At 35.1% G+C, this 17,982-nt stretch overlaps 1 protein-coding gene and 1 long non-coding RNA gene across 2 annotated transcripts; one reads left to right on the plus strand and one right to left on the minus strand.

Annotated features, from left to right (window-relative positions):
• The first annotated feature begins 1,152 nt into the window (after positions 1–1,152).
• On the plus strand, positions 1,153–2,306 carry LOC144555620 (uncharacterized). The gene is made up of 3 exons (XM_078304017.1): positions 1,153–1,345; positions 1,423–1,581; positions 1,681–2,306. Exons 1-3 carry the CDS (start codon positions 1,153–1,155, stop codon positions 2,304–2,306), a joined length of 978 nt encoding a protein of 325 aa, XP_078160143.1.
• A 9,961-nt stretch (positions 2,307–12,267) lies between these two features.
• On the minus strand, positions 12,268–16,607 carry LOC144555786 (uncharacterized). The gene is made up of 3 exons (XR_013512113.1): positions 15,954–16,607; positions 13,782–13,880; positions 12,268–12,498 (listed from the first exon to the last, which is right to left on the minus strand). It is a non-coding gene; the product is annotated as an uncharacterized LOC144555786 (long non-coding RNA).
• Between the last annotated feature and the right edge of the window lie 1,375 nt (positions 16,608–17,982).

The raw sequence follows: 17,982 nt of genomic DNA on the forward strand, positions 1-17,982 counted from the left end.
ATGCGCATAGTAATAATACCGAAATTTTTAAATATAGCATAATTCAAAAAATAATAAACCAAAATACCATTTTTCGACCAACATTATAAAAATGACATGGCCGCATCTCGGAAAAGCGGGCACCTTTTTGGTGGCCGCATCTAGGGAAAACAGCCAATATTTTGGGCCGCTTCTATGGGATGCGGGCACGGCCGCTTCTAGCGGATGCGGTTCAAACTGACATTTTTATAAAATCCCATTTTCTAGAAAGAGAGTTCATTTCACGGGTCGTTTTCATCGAGCCTCCTCTTCTTCTCAACTGAACTGTAAGTTTTTTCTTTTCTCTCTTTTTTCAAAATTTTTTTTCAGTATTTGTAATTAATTTAGTTAATTTGTAATTTTAGGTTTTCTTATATACTCAGACCAAAATGGCTGTAATGGTATCAGTTTACACTGGTGATGAGGTTCTAACAGGCCCTAATGGGGTTTATTATAGTATTGGGTCTGTTTCTGTGATACCGGTAATGTTCTAATAGGCCCTAACGTCGGTCTTGACCCCAACCTGACCAAATTGCTAGTACTAGTCGGACCGCTCATTGGGATCAGCCTTGTGATCCGGATGAAACCGAGGAGACGATGGATCCGGAAATACAAGAGGCAGAGGAAAATTTGGGGAATGTTGATCTTGCTTGCATGAGCGATCGAAGTGACCAGGAAGATACTGGGCCTGTGCTCGGGCAGCCCAAAAAATTCAAGGTTGATAAAGGGTTTCAGATAATGGGTCGCGGGGTTCAGCACCCGATTGCAGCTTTCAATGACCTATCAGGATTTCAGGAAGCAAATGTGGGGTTGTTTGGTAGACATGCAGAATTTGAGAATGAATTGTCAGAGGGGCAATGTTATAATTCAAAGGAGGAAATGAAAGCTGCAATTTACAAGTTTCACATTCTTTGTAATAAAGAGATTGAAAATACGCACAGCGACAAACAACGCCTTAGGTTCAAGTGCAGGGACCCTAGATGTGGTTGGTACATATTAGCAAGGGCCACTGGTTTTGGTACACAATGAAAAGTATCCAGGTGCCCAACAAAACATGTTTGTCATGCGGATGCCACAAGAATAGATCATGCACAGCTGACGGCTGGTATGGTTGCCGATTATATCACCGCGCACATGAGAAATGACGTGCATTTGAGTATCAATGCTGTCAGAATCGTGGTTGCACAAACGTACAACGGTCAGGTACCTGCGTACAACAAATTATGGTGTGGAAGGGAGTTGGCAATTGCCCGTCAATTTGGTAGTTGGAAGGGGTCATACGCGCTTATAGTCCCCTTGTTGGAGGCAATTAAGCGAAAAAACCCAGGTATTATATTATTTATTTTCTTTCAACAACATTGAAAACAAAAAAATGTGGAACTTGTTAATTTGTTTTATTGACAGGTACATTGTTTGATGTAACCTCATATCCAACTGGTGAGCCTGGACCTTACAGGTACTTTTATAGGGCGGCTTGGGCATTTGGATCGTGCATAGAGGCTTTTCAACACCTGAGACCTGTCATCACTGTTGATGCATGTTTCTTATCAGGCCGGTACAAAGGTAATAAAATTCAAAATTGATATGTCATTTTATTTATTCAAATGTAGTCGAAATTGATATGTTATTTTTTTAGTTACATTTTTTTATGGTTTAATACAGGTAAAATGTTGATTGCAACCGGGTACGATGCAGAAAATCAGCTCCTTCCGTTGGCTTTTTCTTTGGTAGATACGGAGAATTTTGAAGACTGTGCATGGTTCATGCAATGGTTGAGGCGCAATGTAGTTCGCTCCAGGTTTGTGTGTGTCATCACTGACAGGGGCAAGGGAATAAAAAAAGTGTTTAGACAGGATGATCTGGGATGGAATGAGGAAGACGAGGATGAGTGCGTTCATCGTCTTTGTGCTACTCATATAGCAGAAAACATGAAGAAGAACCATTGCAATGACCAAGCAATCAAGTACTTCAGGATATGTGTGGCGAAGAGGAAGATGAGGAGATATGAGCAAGGAATGCAAGCAATGAGGGATGTATGTGACCGTGCTTTGAATTGGTTGGATGGTGTGGGTAAGTATCTAGATCAAGATGAGAATGAGTGTCCAAAACCATGGAAGATATTTCAAGCGCTGGATGGGGGTTACCGTTGGGGAATTATGACTACAAACGGGTCCGAGTCGCTCAATAATGTCTTCAGGTCATCTCGTAGGTTGCCGGTAGCAGCAATAATTGAGGACATATTTTACAAATGTCAGCAATGGTTTGCTCAAAGGAGGACAAAAGCATAATTTGAAGCAAGCCAGGGTCAACAGTTCTCATGTCGTGTGCACAAGGTATTTTATATTCATGAAATTATTTTATTTTTTTAATTGTAAATTATTCTATTTTCATTCAATTATTTAAATACATTAATATCATCAATTTTTTCATAGTTGATTAACAAACGGTGCGGGAGGTCACAATCTATGACAACGCTTGGTGGATTTGGCAACTGGAACGAGTTTGAGGTAACATCCACACAAGAGAAAGTTAATGCATACATGTCTGATGCTTCTGGCCGGTTTACCAAAGCCAATTACAAATACACGGTGGTAATCACGGATGATAACACGGTTACATGCACATGCCAGAAGCCGCAATTAAACAGAATACCGTGTTCTCATGTTCTGGTAGTGTGTCGTCTCCGAGGCATCGACCCTGGCAGTTTCGTATATTACTACTACCATATCTAGACACTGATCAACACATGGATGGGTGAATGGCATGTGTATGACAATCAGTCTGATTGGCCGCAAAACAAAGGCCCGACCCTTGTTCCAAATGACAAAAATATTACTCTGGGTCGAAGGCGAGTCAATAGGTTTAGGGGTGTTCAAATGGTTCGGTTTATTTGGTTTTGAACCGAACCGGTAAGATTCGGTTTAAATAGTTCGGTTGTTCGGTTTAAATGGTTTCAAATAAAATTTCGGCTTCCAAATTAAACACCATACACAGCCTACAAATATTGAAAACAAAAAATCAAACAAAAAAAAATTAAATAGCCCGAGTGGCCGCATCCCCTAGAAGCGGCCCAAAATATTGGCCGCTTTCCCTAGATGCGGCCACCAAAAAGGTGCCCGCTTTTCCTAGATGCGGCCATGTCATTTTTATAATTTTGGCCAAAAAATGGTGTTTTGGTTTATTATTTTTTGGATTATGCTATATTTAAAAATTTTGGGTAATAATATACATGAATAATTCATGTTTTATTCGTTTTTTTGATGTTTCTGAACCGAATTCCGAATAAAACACAAAAAATGTATAATATATTTTATTCGTGAATAAAATGCGAGTCGCGAATTTTTTTTGGGGTTTTTTTTTTTTGCTTTCTTGTTGTACCGAATCAATCCCGAATTTCTGATCCAGCCAAATCGAACCCGAACTATTCATTTGTCACTATGAACCTGCGAAAGTAAATTGCTAGAAAGTTTACATAGAAAATAAATAACAAATGTAGATAAAAATTGAAAGATTATGTAACACTACAAGTAGAGACATTTTTTTTTAATCTTTTCCTAAATGTCTTTTGATTTTTCTAAATTATTATTCTTTATTATATTTTACATAAACTTTCTAGGAAGATTTATTTTGAAAAAGAACAAGATACGAGCACGTGTCCCATGTTAATTCAACACGTGATGAACACGTACATGTTTCATGCTAACATGCTAACATTTATCGTGTACTGACTGAAGACTTATGGGACTCAGAAGATAAGCTAACTGAACTAGAAAAATGGAAATTAAAAAGACCATTTACTGAAGAGGAACTTAAAAATGCAGTTTTTGCATCAGAACCAATGAGGTCCCTGATCACATTTAAATTTTATCAATTCTTCTGGGAGGTTATTAAGGCTATGATTCTTACACGCTATTTCTTTAAAAACACTTTAGATTTGCATAAAATTAAGGCTATGATTTTTATTAATATTCCAGTTTATTTCTTAATATACTTGGGTTTGAACCGAAGTTTTTAGTAAAGGTAGATAAACAAATGTAATTAAAGGCTTAGGACCACAATGCATAGATAATAGGGCAATTACAAATTGACACTATGCAGATGATACAATTATTTTTTTGGAAGGTCAAGAAGAGAATGTAGAGGATGCATGGTGGGCTATGATGACTTTTGAAGCTCTCTCAAGGATTAAAATGAATTATGACAAAACTAAAATGTACCCAATACATGTAGATGACTCTTTAGAACTAAATCAATTATTCATATGTCAGTGGGGTTTAGGGGTGTTCAAATGGTTCGGTTTATTTGGTTTTGAACCGAACCGGTAAGATTCGGTTTAAATGGTTCGGTTCGGTTTTGATTTCTCAAAACCGATTAAACCGAACCGACCGATTTTATTGATAGGGTCAAAACTTCTAGTATTATTTTGGTTCATTAATCAAAACCGAAGTTTAAATTGGTTCATTAATCAAAACCAAAGTTTAAATTGAGTATTATAGATGTATTGAGTTTTGATTTTTGAGAAAGTTCGGTTCAACCGAACAAACTGAAGTTTAAATCGGTTTAAATGGTTCGGTTTTAATTCGGTTTGCTATTTTAGTTCGGTCGGTTCGGTTGGATTTTCAAACTTCGGTTTTAAGTTCGGTTTGATTATTTTAGTTCGGTTTAAACCAAACCGACCGTTTGAACACCCCTAGTGGGGTTTTTTCCTCATTAAATACTTAGGGCTTCCTTTGCATTTCTGTCACACCCCGAATCCCGGGTATAACAGCCTGCCGCGTATATTTATTAAGACATATATATACGCAAGGCAGTGGATCTTTTATATGCATTACCAATAACATATTTACATAATAACCACATCCCTTTATTCCTTACAAGATTTATCTGACAGAATACGACAAACTATAATTTAGAATTATCTCCCGCATCCTGTCAGTTTCAACCACCCAAATCCCCATTTTCATGTGGTTATGCTGTCAGATGCAATCCAGAACCATCTCTCTGTATTCGTGTAATAAACCTGAAAATGACCCAAAGGGAGGGGGGTGAAAATAAATTCTTAGTGCGAAATTTGCCACAGTTTAGATTATTGGACTTGCAATCAGACTCCATGTTCAAAAATGAAATCCATACAAAATCACATTAGCAGTTCTATAACAATATATATATAAATGAATGCATGTACTCGACAACAATAATTGAATGAAAAACAACTTAAGGAATTTCCAAGATGAAGTTCAAACAAATACATTTTTGGCCCGACTCATTTTATTATGGCTGGTAGCATCTACAGATGTTCCACCGAGCTGGACCCTTTATCTGACCCTCATCTGTAGGGTTACAGACACCTACAGATGTTCCACCGAGCTGGACCCTTTGTCTGACACCCATCTGTAAATGCTTTGGCTTAACCATTTACTAAAGTCTGGTTCGAAGTCATAAAATGAAAATTCACATGAAATAAATCAGAATGTCGTCATAGTCAATTGACCATCCAAATGCATTACCACGTAGGGTAATGCCCCCGAGCCACAGACGTCACACATAGGTCACCCACAATCACAATCAACATATACATATAGTCACCCACCCCTCGTCCCAACCGGTACTGGGATACCTCGAGGGCCGTTCACCTAAGGTCATTAGGATCCTGGGATCAAAGTCAGCTAGCAGACTTTGCAAATTCATTCACATATCATCTCAAAGTTAGCTGATACAGCTCAACCTTGCCATTTCATTCACATATCATTTCACAATCATCAATTTGTGGTGACCTTTATCCATAGTCAATTCATAAGAGAACAATCAAAATGACAACCATACAAATATGCAAATCAACCATATCACAACAATTAGGTCTTAACTAGATTGAGTTATGCAAACAATTCACACAATTACGATTATGCAACTAACAAATATGCAACAATCAAACAAACAACATGACAATTCCAAGTATGCAATAATCAATCACACAACATAACAATCGAAAAAGATAATTTAATTTATGAAAATGAAACATCAAACAAGTCCAAGAACCCCGCACCTGATTACGACGAGCGTACCGCTTAGTTATGGATCAGACGTCTCGAAATATCCTGCAAAGTCTTGCTCGGCCGAGCCTACACCTATATTAAATGTACCCTTGGTTTAACCTTTGTTCGGGTGCTTGCTTGAGTTGTATTAATCTCTTTATACTTTCCTTAACGAAATTCATATATTTTGGTGTCAACCCTTTCTTCATTGGTCTTAATTACTTAACCTCTCTTATCAATTCTCATATTCACGTTTGGGTCCTCTAGACCATACACAATTCCAATTTGGTAACAATTCATTTACCGTCTCACTATTTTGGTTCTCGTAACAATTCAATTTGCCAATTAATTAAACCCTAATTTGGTCGAAAATTGAATTAATCGCTCTATGTCAAGGTTGAGAAAGAGGTTTACCGATTACAAGTCTAATTGGTCGGATTAGCCTAACCGATCAACAACATTTCCAAATTTCAGATTTGGTACCAAAAACCCTAGAAATGGGAATCCAAAATCGAGGTGAAATCGGAAAAAGAATCGACACATAAACAACCAAGGAGGCTCAAGGAGCTAGTCTACAAGTAATTCAAACACAAATCTCGGGTTTAAAACGAAAAACCCTAACAATGGTGAAATTTGGATTTTGAGGGAGAAGAGGAGAGAAGGGAATACCAAATGGAAGAGCTATATGAGATCCACGTCCAATTTATCGTTCCTACCTTCGATTTCCCGAACTTTCGTGAATAATGGAGCTCTCTCTCTCTCTCTTTTCTCTTTGGGGCGGAACACACACCAGGCAGGGAGAAGGGACAGAGTGAGAGAGAAAGAGACACAGAATTTTGCTAAATAGACCCTCACATTGTCGCATAAAACGTTATAACGTTTTGGTAAATCGTTATAACGATTCAGCTGGTGAAAAACGTAGGAAATAGTGTATAAAACGCATAATTTAGTGTATAAAACGTTATAACGTTTTCTGAAAATGTTATGACGTTTTAATTGAATCCAGCCTTCATAAAATTGTCATTTTTATCAAGTTTTACAGTGAAAAACGTTACATAACGTTTTAAAAACGTTGTAACGTTTTACGAATTTTTTTTTTTTTTTTTTTTTTGCAGATGTAACAATTTCAAAGAACTCTTAGTTGAAGATTGACAATTCCTCATTGATAAAATTAAAAATAAATTAAAAATTTGGCAAGGTAATTTGTTATCCATAGAAGGTAGAATTCCTCTATTACACTTTATACTCTCTTTGTGTATATAAAGTACCAGTTATTGTTCTGTACCAGATAGACAAAATTAGAATGAGGTTTCTCTGGCAAGGAACTTCTACAAAGAAAAAAAAATACTCTCTAATAGACTGGTATGCAGTATGTATAGCTAAGTAGTTTAGTGATTTAGGTATTCTGGATCTTAGACAAATAAATTTAGCACTTCTTCTTAAGTGGTGATGGACATTAAAAAAATACTTACTCTAGTACTTGAAAAAACTTAGTGTTATACAAATATACATTAGGTCATGCTCATCACATTTCTTCTTTTTGGAAAGCTCTCACTTCTTTAGATAAAATAGGATCTATTAGTGTAACTTATGAACCAGGAATAAATACCCAAATTAGATTCTGGAAAGATATTTGGTACCAGGATTGTGCCTTGGAAGTTAGATATTACAACTTGTTTAAGAAATGTTTGACTCCTAATATACTACTATCAGATGCTATCAATACTCAAGGGAGATGGGTTAAATATAGAGAGAATTTGACAGGGATGGACTTGGTTGATTGGACAAATATATTGTTTATTATCAGTACCACTTCTTTCATCTTAGACCAAGATATTGAGTGGATATGACACTCCTTGGGGAAGTTTTCAACACACTCAATGTATAATTTACTGAATTTTAGAGGGATACAACCTAGTAGAGCCATGATGTGGTGGAATTTACATATTCCTTCAAAAATCAAAGTCTTTATGTGGCTAATTGAACATGACAAGATTAACTAAAGATAACCTATTAAATAGAGGTTGGTTAGACAACCCTTCTTGTCAGTTCTGCCTTGAACCATAAACTATAAATCACTTGTTTTTTACCTGTCAGTTTGCACAGAAAATATGGTTCTGATTGGGTAAAAATCAACTTATTATGCATAATTGGCATCACTAGGAAGATATAATTGTTGGCTTTTGGAGCCATCGACTTATCTGTTTGACTAGATTTGCAAAACATATATAAATTGCATTTAACAGTTTCAATGAGTTGAGATGTGTGTAGATTCATAAGATTTAGAAATGCAACAAGATTGTTGAGGCTATTTCCTTTATCCTTGAGATAACTGACTGCATCACTACTCAAATGATGGCTAAGACTTCAAAATTAACATCTACTCTTCACAAGTCTTTCGAAAAGTGGTCATATGTCGAAATCGGACACTCGAGTACTAAGATACGTCTGTTTGAAGAGTGCTGAAGTTCCAGAACAGTTGATGACCATTATAACAGTCCAAGGACAGTTATAACAGAATAAATACCGAACACGCCACATAAAATTGATATTAAGCGGCTCCAGCCGCTTGTTGAAACAGAACCAACCGTTGCCAGGACCATTACAACTGTCAGCCTGCGCACCTTTCGTATTTTGGCTACTGTTTGGTCATGCGAACTCAGATTTGAGTGAATCAAAGCTTCAAATTCTCAGGAGACCGAGATCTACAACTTTTATGTATTACTTTTGTTCAAAATATGAACGGATGATTTGCTACAGACCTTGGAAGACAGACGTCAGATTTGGAAACAAGAATAAACCTAGATTTGCTTCTCTCCCTTTATATAGAAGCCAATGCTAGGTTTCTAAGGTTGTTCTCCCGCCGTCAAACTTCATGTCCTCTATTCACAAGAGAGCCACCATGGTTGCTAGACCTTAAACTTTAATACTCATTCAAAAAATAAGAACTCCTCCACCATACTCAATCAACTTCAATAATCCGAGTGATTTGTGAGAGATCTTTATTTACTACAAACACCTTGTAACCCTTTGAGCCTTTGTGCTCACCCTTGTTATCTTGAGCCTCGAGCTCACCTAGCAATCCTTGAGTCCTCGCGAATCGGATTGTCTTTGAGCCTTTAGTACTCCTTGTTCGGACTGTGTGACTTCCCATAAGTTTGTAAGGGCTCACCGGTTCCACCTTGTATTCCTTTCTCATTGGGTAAAGAGAGGCGCGCCATCTCGAAGGTCGCGGGCCCCGAAGACATAAGCGTTAGTGTCAAACTCCGTAAACAACTCTCGTGTCAAGTGTCTCTAAATTCTACAATTTACTTTATTTATTTTATATTTTAGTTTAGATTCAAGTTATTCAAGTTTCCGCCAAAAATAACTATACAACACACTAGAACTTTATAACTTAGATTAAAAAGTTTAAAAAACCTATTCATCCCCTCTAGGTGCCTTTGGAACCAACAATAATAGCATATGCCTTAACCCTTAACTCAACTGAAAATAAAGCCTTGTTAATTGTTCTTAGTGCTGTTTGGACTATGTGGAAACACTGAAATGAAATTTATTTTACAAATTGTGAGATCAGCTCGGCTAGAAATATTATCAAATCAGATCATTGATATTATATTGGACAAATAACATGAGTCAGAAGATCAAGATTGCAGCAGAAGACTGGATGCATGTGATAGAGGATGTTATTCCTCATGCCATTAGATATGGAGATAGTAGTTTACCAGCAACATGATGGCCTTGGCTTCTCCCCTGAGCACCCGTGATATTTGATGAAGATGCAGCTCTACTTTTTTTTTGTTGATAAAATTAGATAACCTCAGCCCATTGTTACGTGGCTTAGTACTAGTAAATTTAGCTTTCTTTTGAAACTTAGCCAGTATAGTTAGCTGAAATTACTGTGTTCTTATTCCATCTCAGTTTTTGTGCTTATACATTTTGGACAGAGCTTGGGTCTCTGAGTACTTTGGTTGTAATTATCTTGGTTTCAGTAATGAAAATGAGATTTTGCCCTTTTTTTTAAAAAAATTTATCGTGTACTGAATACTGTTTTTCTGCACGTTTTGTGACACAATATGAAAATGTCCACTTTCGTGTGTGATGGCATGCCATGACATGCAACGCAAATTATTTCCTATGCAAAACACTATATACCAAACAATTCTTAAATTTGATGATGTGTCACTAAGTTTTGTACACTTTGATTTCTCCTCTTAGTTCTTAATTTTATCAATTTTTCTAAGAGGGTTTTAGTATTATTAGTTTTTTTTTTATCTTGAAATCCAAATCTCACTTTTTCATTTTTATTTCAACACTTGAAATTCGAATGTTGTCCGAACTGTTGATCTTGTTTATTTTCATAAGTGATGTGAGAGTCCACATAAAATATATAATTTTAATACACCCATTTTTTGACCATTTGAGTATAAAATGAACACAGCATAAAATTTATTCATTGATGTTTTTCTCATGAAAATAAACAAGATCAACAGCTTGGATTTGACATTAGTTTGAGTTCAAAATTTTAAAATATATAAAAACAAAACAGAATTTCGATATTTTTGTGGCAAAATATTTTTGACATTGGAAATCTCCCTTTTTTTTAAGTGTCTGTCCATCATTTTTTCATATAAAAAAAAATAGAAAATACTAATGTCATCACCATGTTATCAACATGTTAGTCTCCAGTAATAAGAGCGCAGCTATGTCTACAGAAGGTTGTCCAATCAGGTAGAAAAAAAAAACAGATATGTCCACGTCACTACAGAAGTTTTGCACAGGAGCACTTCTTTAGTTTCTAGTCTAGGCAGACATTGTCTTAATCGGTACATATCATAGGTAATTGATTTAAGTGGGGGACAAATTGAGGTTGATTTGACTAATGAGAGTTCGATATTTATCGCAACTTTTTTACAATTTTGAGAGCTGAAAGAATTATTTTTCTATAAATACCAGTTTTATCCTTCTACTTTCTCTCTCCTCCGATTAGTTGAAAAAGTTAAAAAAAGATTTTTTTTTTTTGGCGAGGAGGCAAGTAGCTCGCACATTCTATTAATTCCCAAAGCCTCCATTCAATACTCTATGTAATACATCTATATGGTATGTTTGGATGCAGCGAGAATAGCAAGAACAGCGAAAATAGTGTTGTTCCGATCCATTCAAACATACTCAGGAACAGCGAGAATAACGCTGTTCTTGCTGTTCTCGCTATTCCTACAAAATGTTGGAATAGCAAACGTACTCTCTCAAATATTCAATCGCTGTTCTCGCTATTCTAAATGTTCAATCCAAACAACATTCCAAATAACTCCAAATAGCGTTATTATTAAATAGTAGCTATTCTAGCTATTCTTAATCTACTATTCTCAACAGCAACTATTCTAGCTATTATCTCTCTAGAAAGTAGAAACCTAATGAGCTCCAAAAAGCACCGAACAACATGCAAAAAAACCCAAAACAAATATGCACATGACATGAGTCTCGAACAACATGCAAAATCCCCATAACATATATATACATAAAAAATTCCGACAGAAATATATCATATATATATATAGACGGCCAGCACAGCTGGCTAGGGGTGTAAATGAATTGAATATTATTTAGAGGAGGGATCAAGTTACAACAATTTTTGAGTTATAACAAGTATTTTTTACATTTTCAAAGTCCAAATTGTCGATCCAAACCGTTAGATGTGATCTCTACAATAAAATGTGCTTGGAGACCAAATTTTACATTTTTTGTAATTTTTTTACTATTTATTAAGATGGGTACAAAAACTAGTCAAATTCATACCATTGAATTTTATACCCATCTTAATAAATAGTAAAAAAATTCCAAAAAATGTAAAATTTGGTCTCCAAGCACATTTTATTGTAGAGATCACATCTAACAGTTTAGATCGACGATTTGGACTTTGAAAATGTAAAAAATGCTTGTTGTAACTTGTTGCAACTCAAAAATTGTTGTAACTTGATCCCTCCTCTATTATCTATACGGATCGCGATTCATATCCGAAAATTAAATATCGATATTTGATATCTGAATATCTGTGCAAATACAGATATAGATATTGTCACACCCCAAACCAGGAATTCTGGATTAAGGTGTGATCAATCTCGCCTCGTGCTTAATTAATCATTAAGCACGCAAGGCTAATCATAAATAATAAATCAAACAGCAGCAGAAGCAAAATAATATAAATATCAAGCATCAGTCACATAGCAATAAATAAATATACACATACATAACATATAATTCGAACCATCTCGAATCCAAATAACACCATCTATAGAAGGGGATATATGATCTATCGAGCCCGTATATATAACACAGGAAATACGGGACTCGCAAACCTAATCAAAAGCCTAACCCTAACTAGGTCAAGTGGTGTGGCCCTCGGGGACAGCTCCTGACATCTCCTGCTGCGGACCGCCAGAACCTGTACCTAAAACCCACGAAACAACTTGTGGGTGAGCGACGAATCGCCCAGTATGTAACACAGAATTATCCCCTCAGGGATCCTCTACGGTCAAAGCACTTTTATTTATAAAATGAATACAATTAAAAATATGCACATGTGTGAACCTATATTAATATCTAATAGAATTTATAATACTTTTGAATGATGCCATGATGCGATTATTCTATTATGCCAACATGCGGAATAAACCCAAAATAAAATCATGGTGTAATATCGGATATAAATCAAATCGGAATCCAGTACTCCATGCACTGTGTGCTCAAATACAATAATAATAGTAATAATATGGATAAAGTAAATCACCCCGTGCCGTGCCAATAGGATCAAAGATCCAAACAATATAATCCAAGGACTGTGATCAGAGTGCAATGATACACGTTGCCTAGTGACATCGAGCATTGCCCACAAGATAATAGCACACTAGCCAATGGTTATATCAAATCCAGTGTGTCATCTCGCTAACGATTCATCACCCAAACATATCCAATAGAAGAAATCATACAATGCAAGTCGTAAAAAGTTAATCTCTTCCCTCATGAGCAGGAGAGAACTCTACCGTCCAGCCAGACCAATAGGACACCACACATGGATTCTACCCAAACCGGTGCTGGAACCCCGTACAAGATTCTACCCAAGACTCGCCGGTCTTGGAATCCCGCACAAGATTCTACCCAACACTACCCGGCTTGGAATCCCGTTCTAGGCAAAGTAGCTCCTAATGTAGGGAATGAATAAATCCCGAATCGTATCGTGCCACAGAACTCGAGTCCGGAACTGCTCACGTCAAATAGTAAAATGATCGAAAATGATTTATAATCAAAGTTTAGACATATAATATAAATCCTAAAGCCATCCAAGGATCAAGTGACCCTCAGCTCAGTGGCTGTCGGGCCGTCCCATGCCAAGTGACACCAAGAAGGAACGAAGTCACTCGGCTCTGCTCAGCTCTCACCAATGCATGCGTATGCACGTAAAATAATAATAAAGTCTTCTACGAGAAGAAGACAACTAATAACCTAATATTCTAATAAGAGATATATATATAATATTATTTAATTACTCTACTCTTAAAATACATTAAATTCGAGTTTTTCAGGATTTATGCAATTCTACCTACAGTGCAGAAAGGATAAACATGCTCTAAAGTTTTAATGCAACTACAAAAAAAAATAAAGTGCGAATGTCAGGTCAAATGGAACGACTGGTAAGAGTACGCCCACAAAAAGAATAATTCAGATATCCCACACCTGAGGGGGCTGGAGTCTCTGTCGCTAATAATCAGCGTGCTCCGAACTGCGGGACCGTCGGATCGGCCCACGGATCGGACTCGTACGGAGTTGACAGATCTGTGATCACGTAATTTAAACTAATTAATATCTACGCTAATTTTATTCTAACCCTCGTCGCAATTAATGTGCAAGTCAATTCCTCGATTATTTCAGTTTTTCATAAAATTACCGATTCAGTCGATCTGACTGATCCGGTTAGGCACATATTAATTATTTAATTTCATCTTATCGAGCTTAACATTAATTATAATTTACATGTTCGTGAGATATTCACTTTGATCTAATTTTAATCTACACTAACTTATAGTTTTTAATAATTTAATTTGGAGATATATTCCTTGTAAAATTTTAAATATTGAAATATTCGCCAAAAATAATTATTTGTGAGTTACGATATTTTTAAACGTGTTCTAACTTCTTATTTAGTTTAATTTATTTTAAATTAGCTCTCATTTTCGTAACCGGTCGAATGCGATTCTTTTCAAAAGTAAATTTAGTATTGAATTCAACTAATGCCACTAATTTAATAAAATATGTAATTTGTATAATTATTACTAAACTAATATTTGATTCTAATATGTTTTAGTCATTTTATAATTTAAATACAAAATTTGTTTTATAAAAAAAAATTAGAATTAGATGGTTATCTAATTTACGTGTTTCCTAATTAATTTTACGTCGAGTAATTCGTTATTTTATAGTTAGTCTAATCCTACGCATAATTTCTCGTTTTGAATCTAAATTAAAATAACTATTTTTCATTTAAGTCTCAAAATATGTTTAGAACATTTTTAATTTAAAAACATAATACAAACTTTTATTATTTTATTTAATGGGTTGGGTGTTGCTTTAAATATCATTTAATTAACAATTCATTAAATATATTCGGTAGGACATTTGATAATCGATCTATAATAAGCTTGTGCAAATTGTATACGAGTATTGTATAAATAGTCATGTGTGCTTATATGTCATATAACTTCAAAAATAAAATTGAAACCATCATACATTAGTATTTGTTTATATACTAAGGTAAGTGATATTATTATGTTAACTTGTTGTTAGTTATGATCTAGTTATGAATTTCATGTACATGGCTTGACTTGATTAATTAAAAGTATGTGTATGCTTACTTCTCAAGTTGCATTGTATATAGTAATTCGACGGGATTTCTTCAATTTTGTTTAATTTAAAAGAAAACTAGCTAGGCAATAATTAATAGTAGGGGTGGCAACGAATCAAACTGAATCGAACTTATTCAAGTTTGAGTTTTAAGTTTGAATAAGATTTGAATCGAATTGGATTTGATTGGTTTTGAATCGAACTAATTTCAAATCGAATTAATTACGAACTACACATTTTTCGAATAGAAGTCAATTGAATTACGAGCGACAAACCCTTTTTGTCTTCCCTAATTAATAGTACATTATATATTTAATTCAATATAAATTGGCTATAAATCCGTTAATTTACACTATATTTATTTTTAATATTTTAATCAATTCACTTAATCCTAAAAATTCATTTTGGTTTTAATACAGTAGCCCAAAATATAGGCCGTTCTAAATGGAGCCGAACCTATTTTTCATTTCAAATGCTTAACGTTTTACGCATAAGTCCTTCACATTGGGAGATATTACTAAGGTGTACATTTTAACAAATTCACCCCTTAATTTATAATATTAACACCATCGCAGAAATTTGCATATCATATCCTCAATCTTAAGGAAATTACAAAAGAAAAAGGTCCCTGTTAGTTCAAACCGTACCAGAAAACTGATACCGAACTGGTACCCATTACTAGTCACCACAATAGAAAGAAGATTTAGAGGGAGTTAAGTATATTTGAGGTTTGAACCGGATATCACAATCTATACGTTCCCAAGTCATTTACTACCGAAACCCCTTATTCTAAGCAAGTAAAGAGATAAAATAATAACAATCACCACCAAAGATTTAAGCAAGCAAATTCATGATGGTCTCACCAACAAGAAATAGATACGAGCCAAACAAGTTTGGTTCAACATTTCGATTCACAAAGTAACAAAGCCAACAAGAATTCACAATGCACAAGTTGAATCAGCCACACGGCTTGGCTAAAATTCAGAAATTCATAAGAAATTGATTTACCCGAAATTGCTTTTCGATCACGGCTAGGGATGAAGCATGGTCGGTATGAAGGTTGCGACTCTCTCCACGACCTTGCGTTTAGGCTCTTCTCATAGTCTCCGAACATCACCAAGCCAAGAACGCACGACTTCGTCACCGAAATCACAAGGACTACTCTAACGGGTTGGATTAATAAAATCAAACTCACAAGAAAGAGAGGGACGGAGAAGTGAAGAGAGAGATGTTTTTCTCAACGCATGAGCGAAACTAAAAGAAGCAACAACCAAAGGAAATGAAGGAGAGGGACTTATGTAACCACAAATAGGCATGAGAGAAAGGGGTTTAGTCACCCTCAGAGAGTGGTTAGCCTACCCACGCGGGTCAGCCGCGATTTTCGTCGCCCAGGGCAGTGAAGTCAAGGGAGGGGGCGTGGGTTTACTGACAGCCGACGAGACGGGCTCGTACGGCGTAGAGGCGAGAGCGGGGAAATCAGATCCCGTCGTTTCTTTCTTCTGGCAGGAAGGAAAAGAGAGAGAGGGAAGGCGGAGTGGGCCCCGTGCTCAGTGGCAGAGATGGAGAGAAAGAGAGAGACCTCTCTTACGTGAAAGGGAGAAGGAGAAACGGGGAAGGGAAAGAAAGGAGGGGTGTGGGGTCCGCTGTCAGTGGAAGAAGAAGAGTAAAGAGGAAAATGGAGAGGTTTATACTGCCGGACCCGAACCCAATTTCAAATTGGGTTAATTCCCAATTTTTCCAATTACTTCAAATCAAGGGTTGTGATGTCTTCAAGATTCGTGTTAGATCTTAAATCCAAGGGTTCAGAAAATTCAGAATTCCAATGTAACTCATTTAGTTTGTTTTAAGAATCCGTTTCTTTTATAAAATCAATCGAGAGTTCGCAAAACATTATAATGTCGTACTAATATTTCATATGTTTATTTCTCTAAGTTAGGATTCGGATAATTCGTTCTCAATTTATATAATTATATATATTTGATTAAATCTCAAAAATATTCTTAAATGAACTAGTTTTATAAATTCTATATTTTGATTTGTACGAATAATATTATTTGTATAATTATACTCTTAATTAAAATTTAATTATTTATTTATTCACACGAATCTAATTAATTCAATTTCATCTTCTTTCTAAAATGCGAAGGAACTTGTAACAAATTTTTCTTAAGTTACAAATTTACCGAATAGTTATAATTTTATTCATGGTGCTACATTTTATTTTATTTTTAAATCTCTAAATTTTAATATACATAATTTCATAACTCAAATTTATATTTCAAAATTTTTAGTTTCGTTTTAATCAATCAGATAAAATATGAACCATCGTTAATTTAATTAAAAATTTTATTTAAGCGAAATGATCAATTTAACAATTTAATCATGTTTTAAAATTTCGGAATATAACAGATATGGTTTTAAATTTTAATTATATATATTCAAAAAGTAAATATATACCATATAGTTTAACATATGTTAGAAAATAATTTATTTTATTCACCGTTGTAATTAGATAAATATTATGAACTTTGATATTTTTTAATAATATTTATATATATTTTTAATGAATAATAGTATTGAAAAATGGATATCCAATCCGTATCCGCTTAATATTTAATCTGTATCTGTGTCTGTCTAATATACGATTCGTATTCGTATTTGAAATATAAAAATAAATATGGATATAGTTATACAACTATCTGGTCCGTTTGCACCCCTACAGCTAGCATAAAAACAAGCTTCAAAAAATTCCTTATGTAAGAACCCTATAAAGCACATAAGTAAACATGATAAGTAAAGATACAGACGTAGTATAAACATATGCAATATGTCATGGCAAACTTGAGAGAACCCTTGGAGGAAGGCCCGTTGGAAGCACCAAATCAGAGATCACGATAAATTTTTTTGAATTTTTACAGATCAAACATGCCTTGCAATGCATCATTGCTAAAACACATGTTTTCTGTTTGATTTTCCACATATAATGTAATGCTGCACATGCATGTTTTCCATTTCTTAGTCCCAAACAAATTCTTTA

The sequence above is a fragment of the Carex rostrata genome, chromosome 6, assembly GCF_964058835.1.
Source record: "Carex rostrata chromosome 6, lpCarRost1.2, whole genome shotgun sequence".
Classification (NCBI taxonomy): Eukaryota; Viridiplantae; Streptophyta; class Magnoliopsida; order Poales; family Cyperaceae; genus Carex; species Carex rostrata.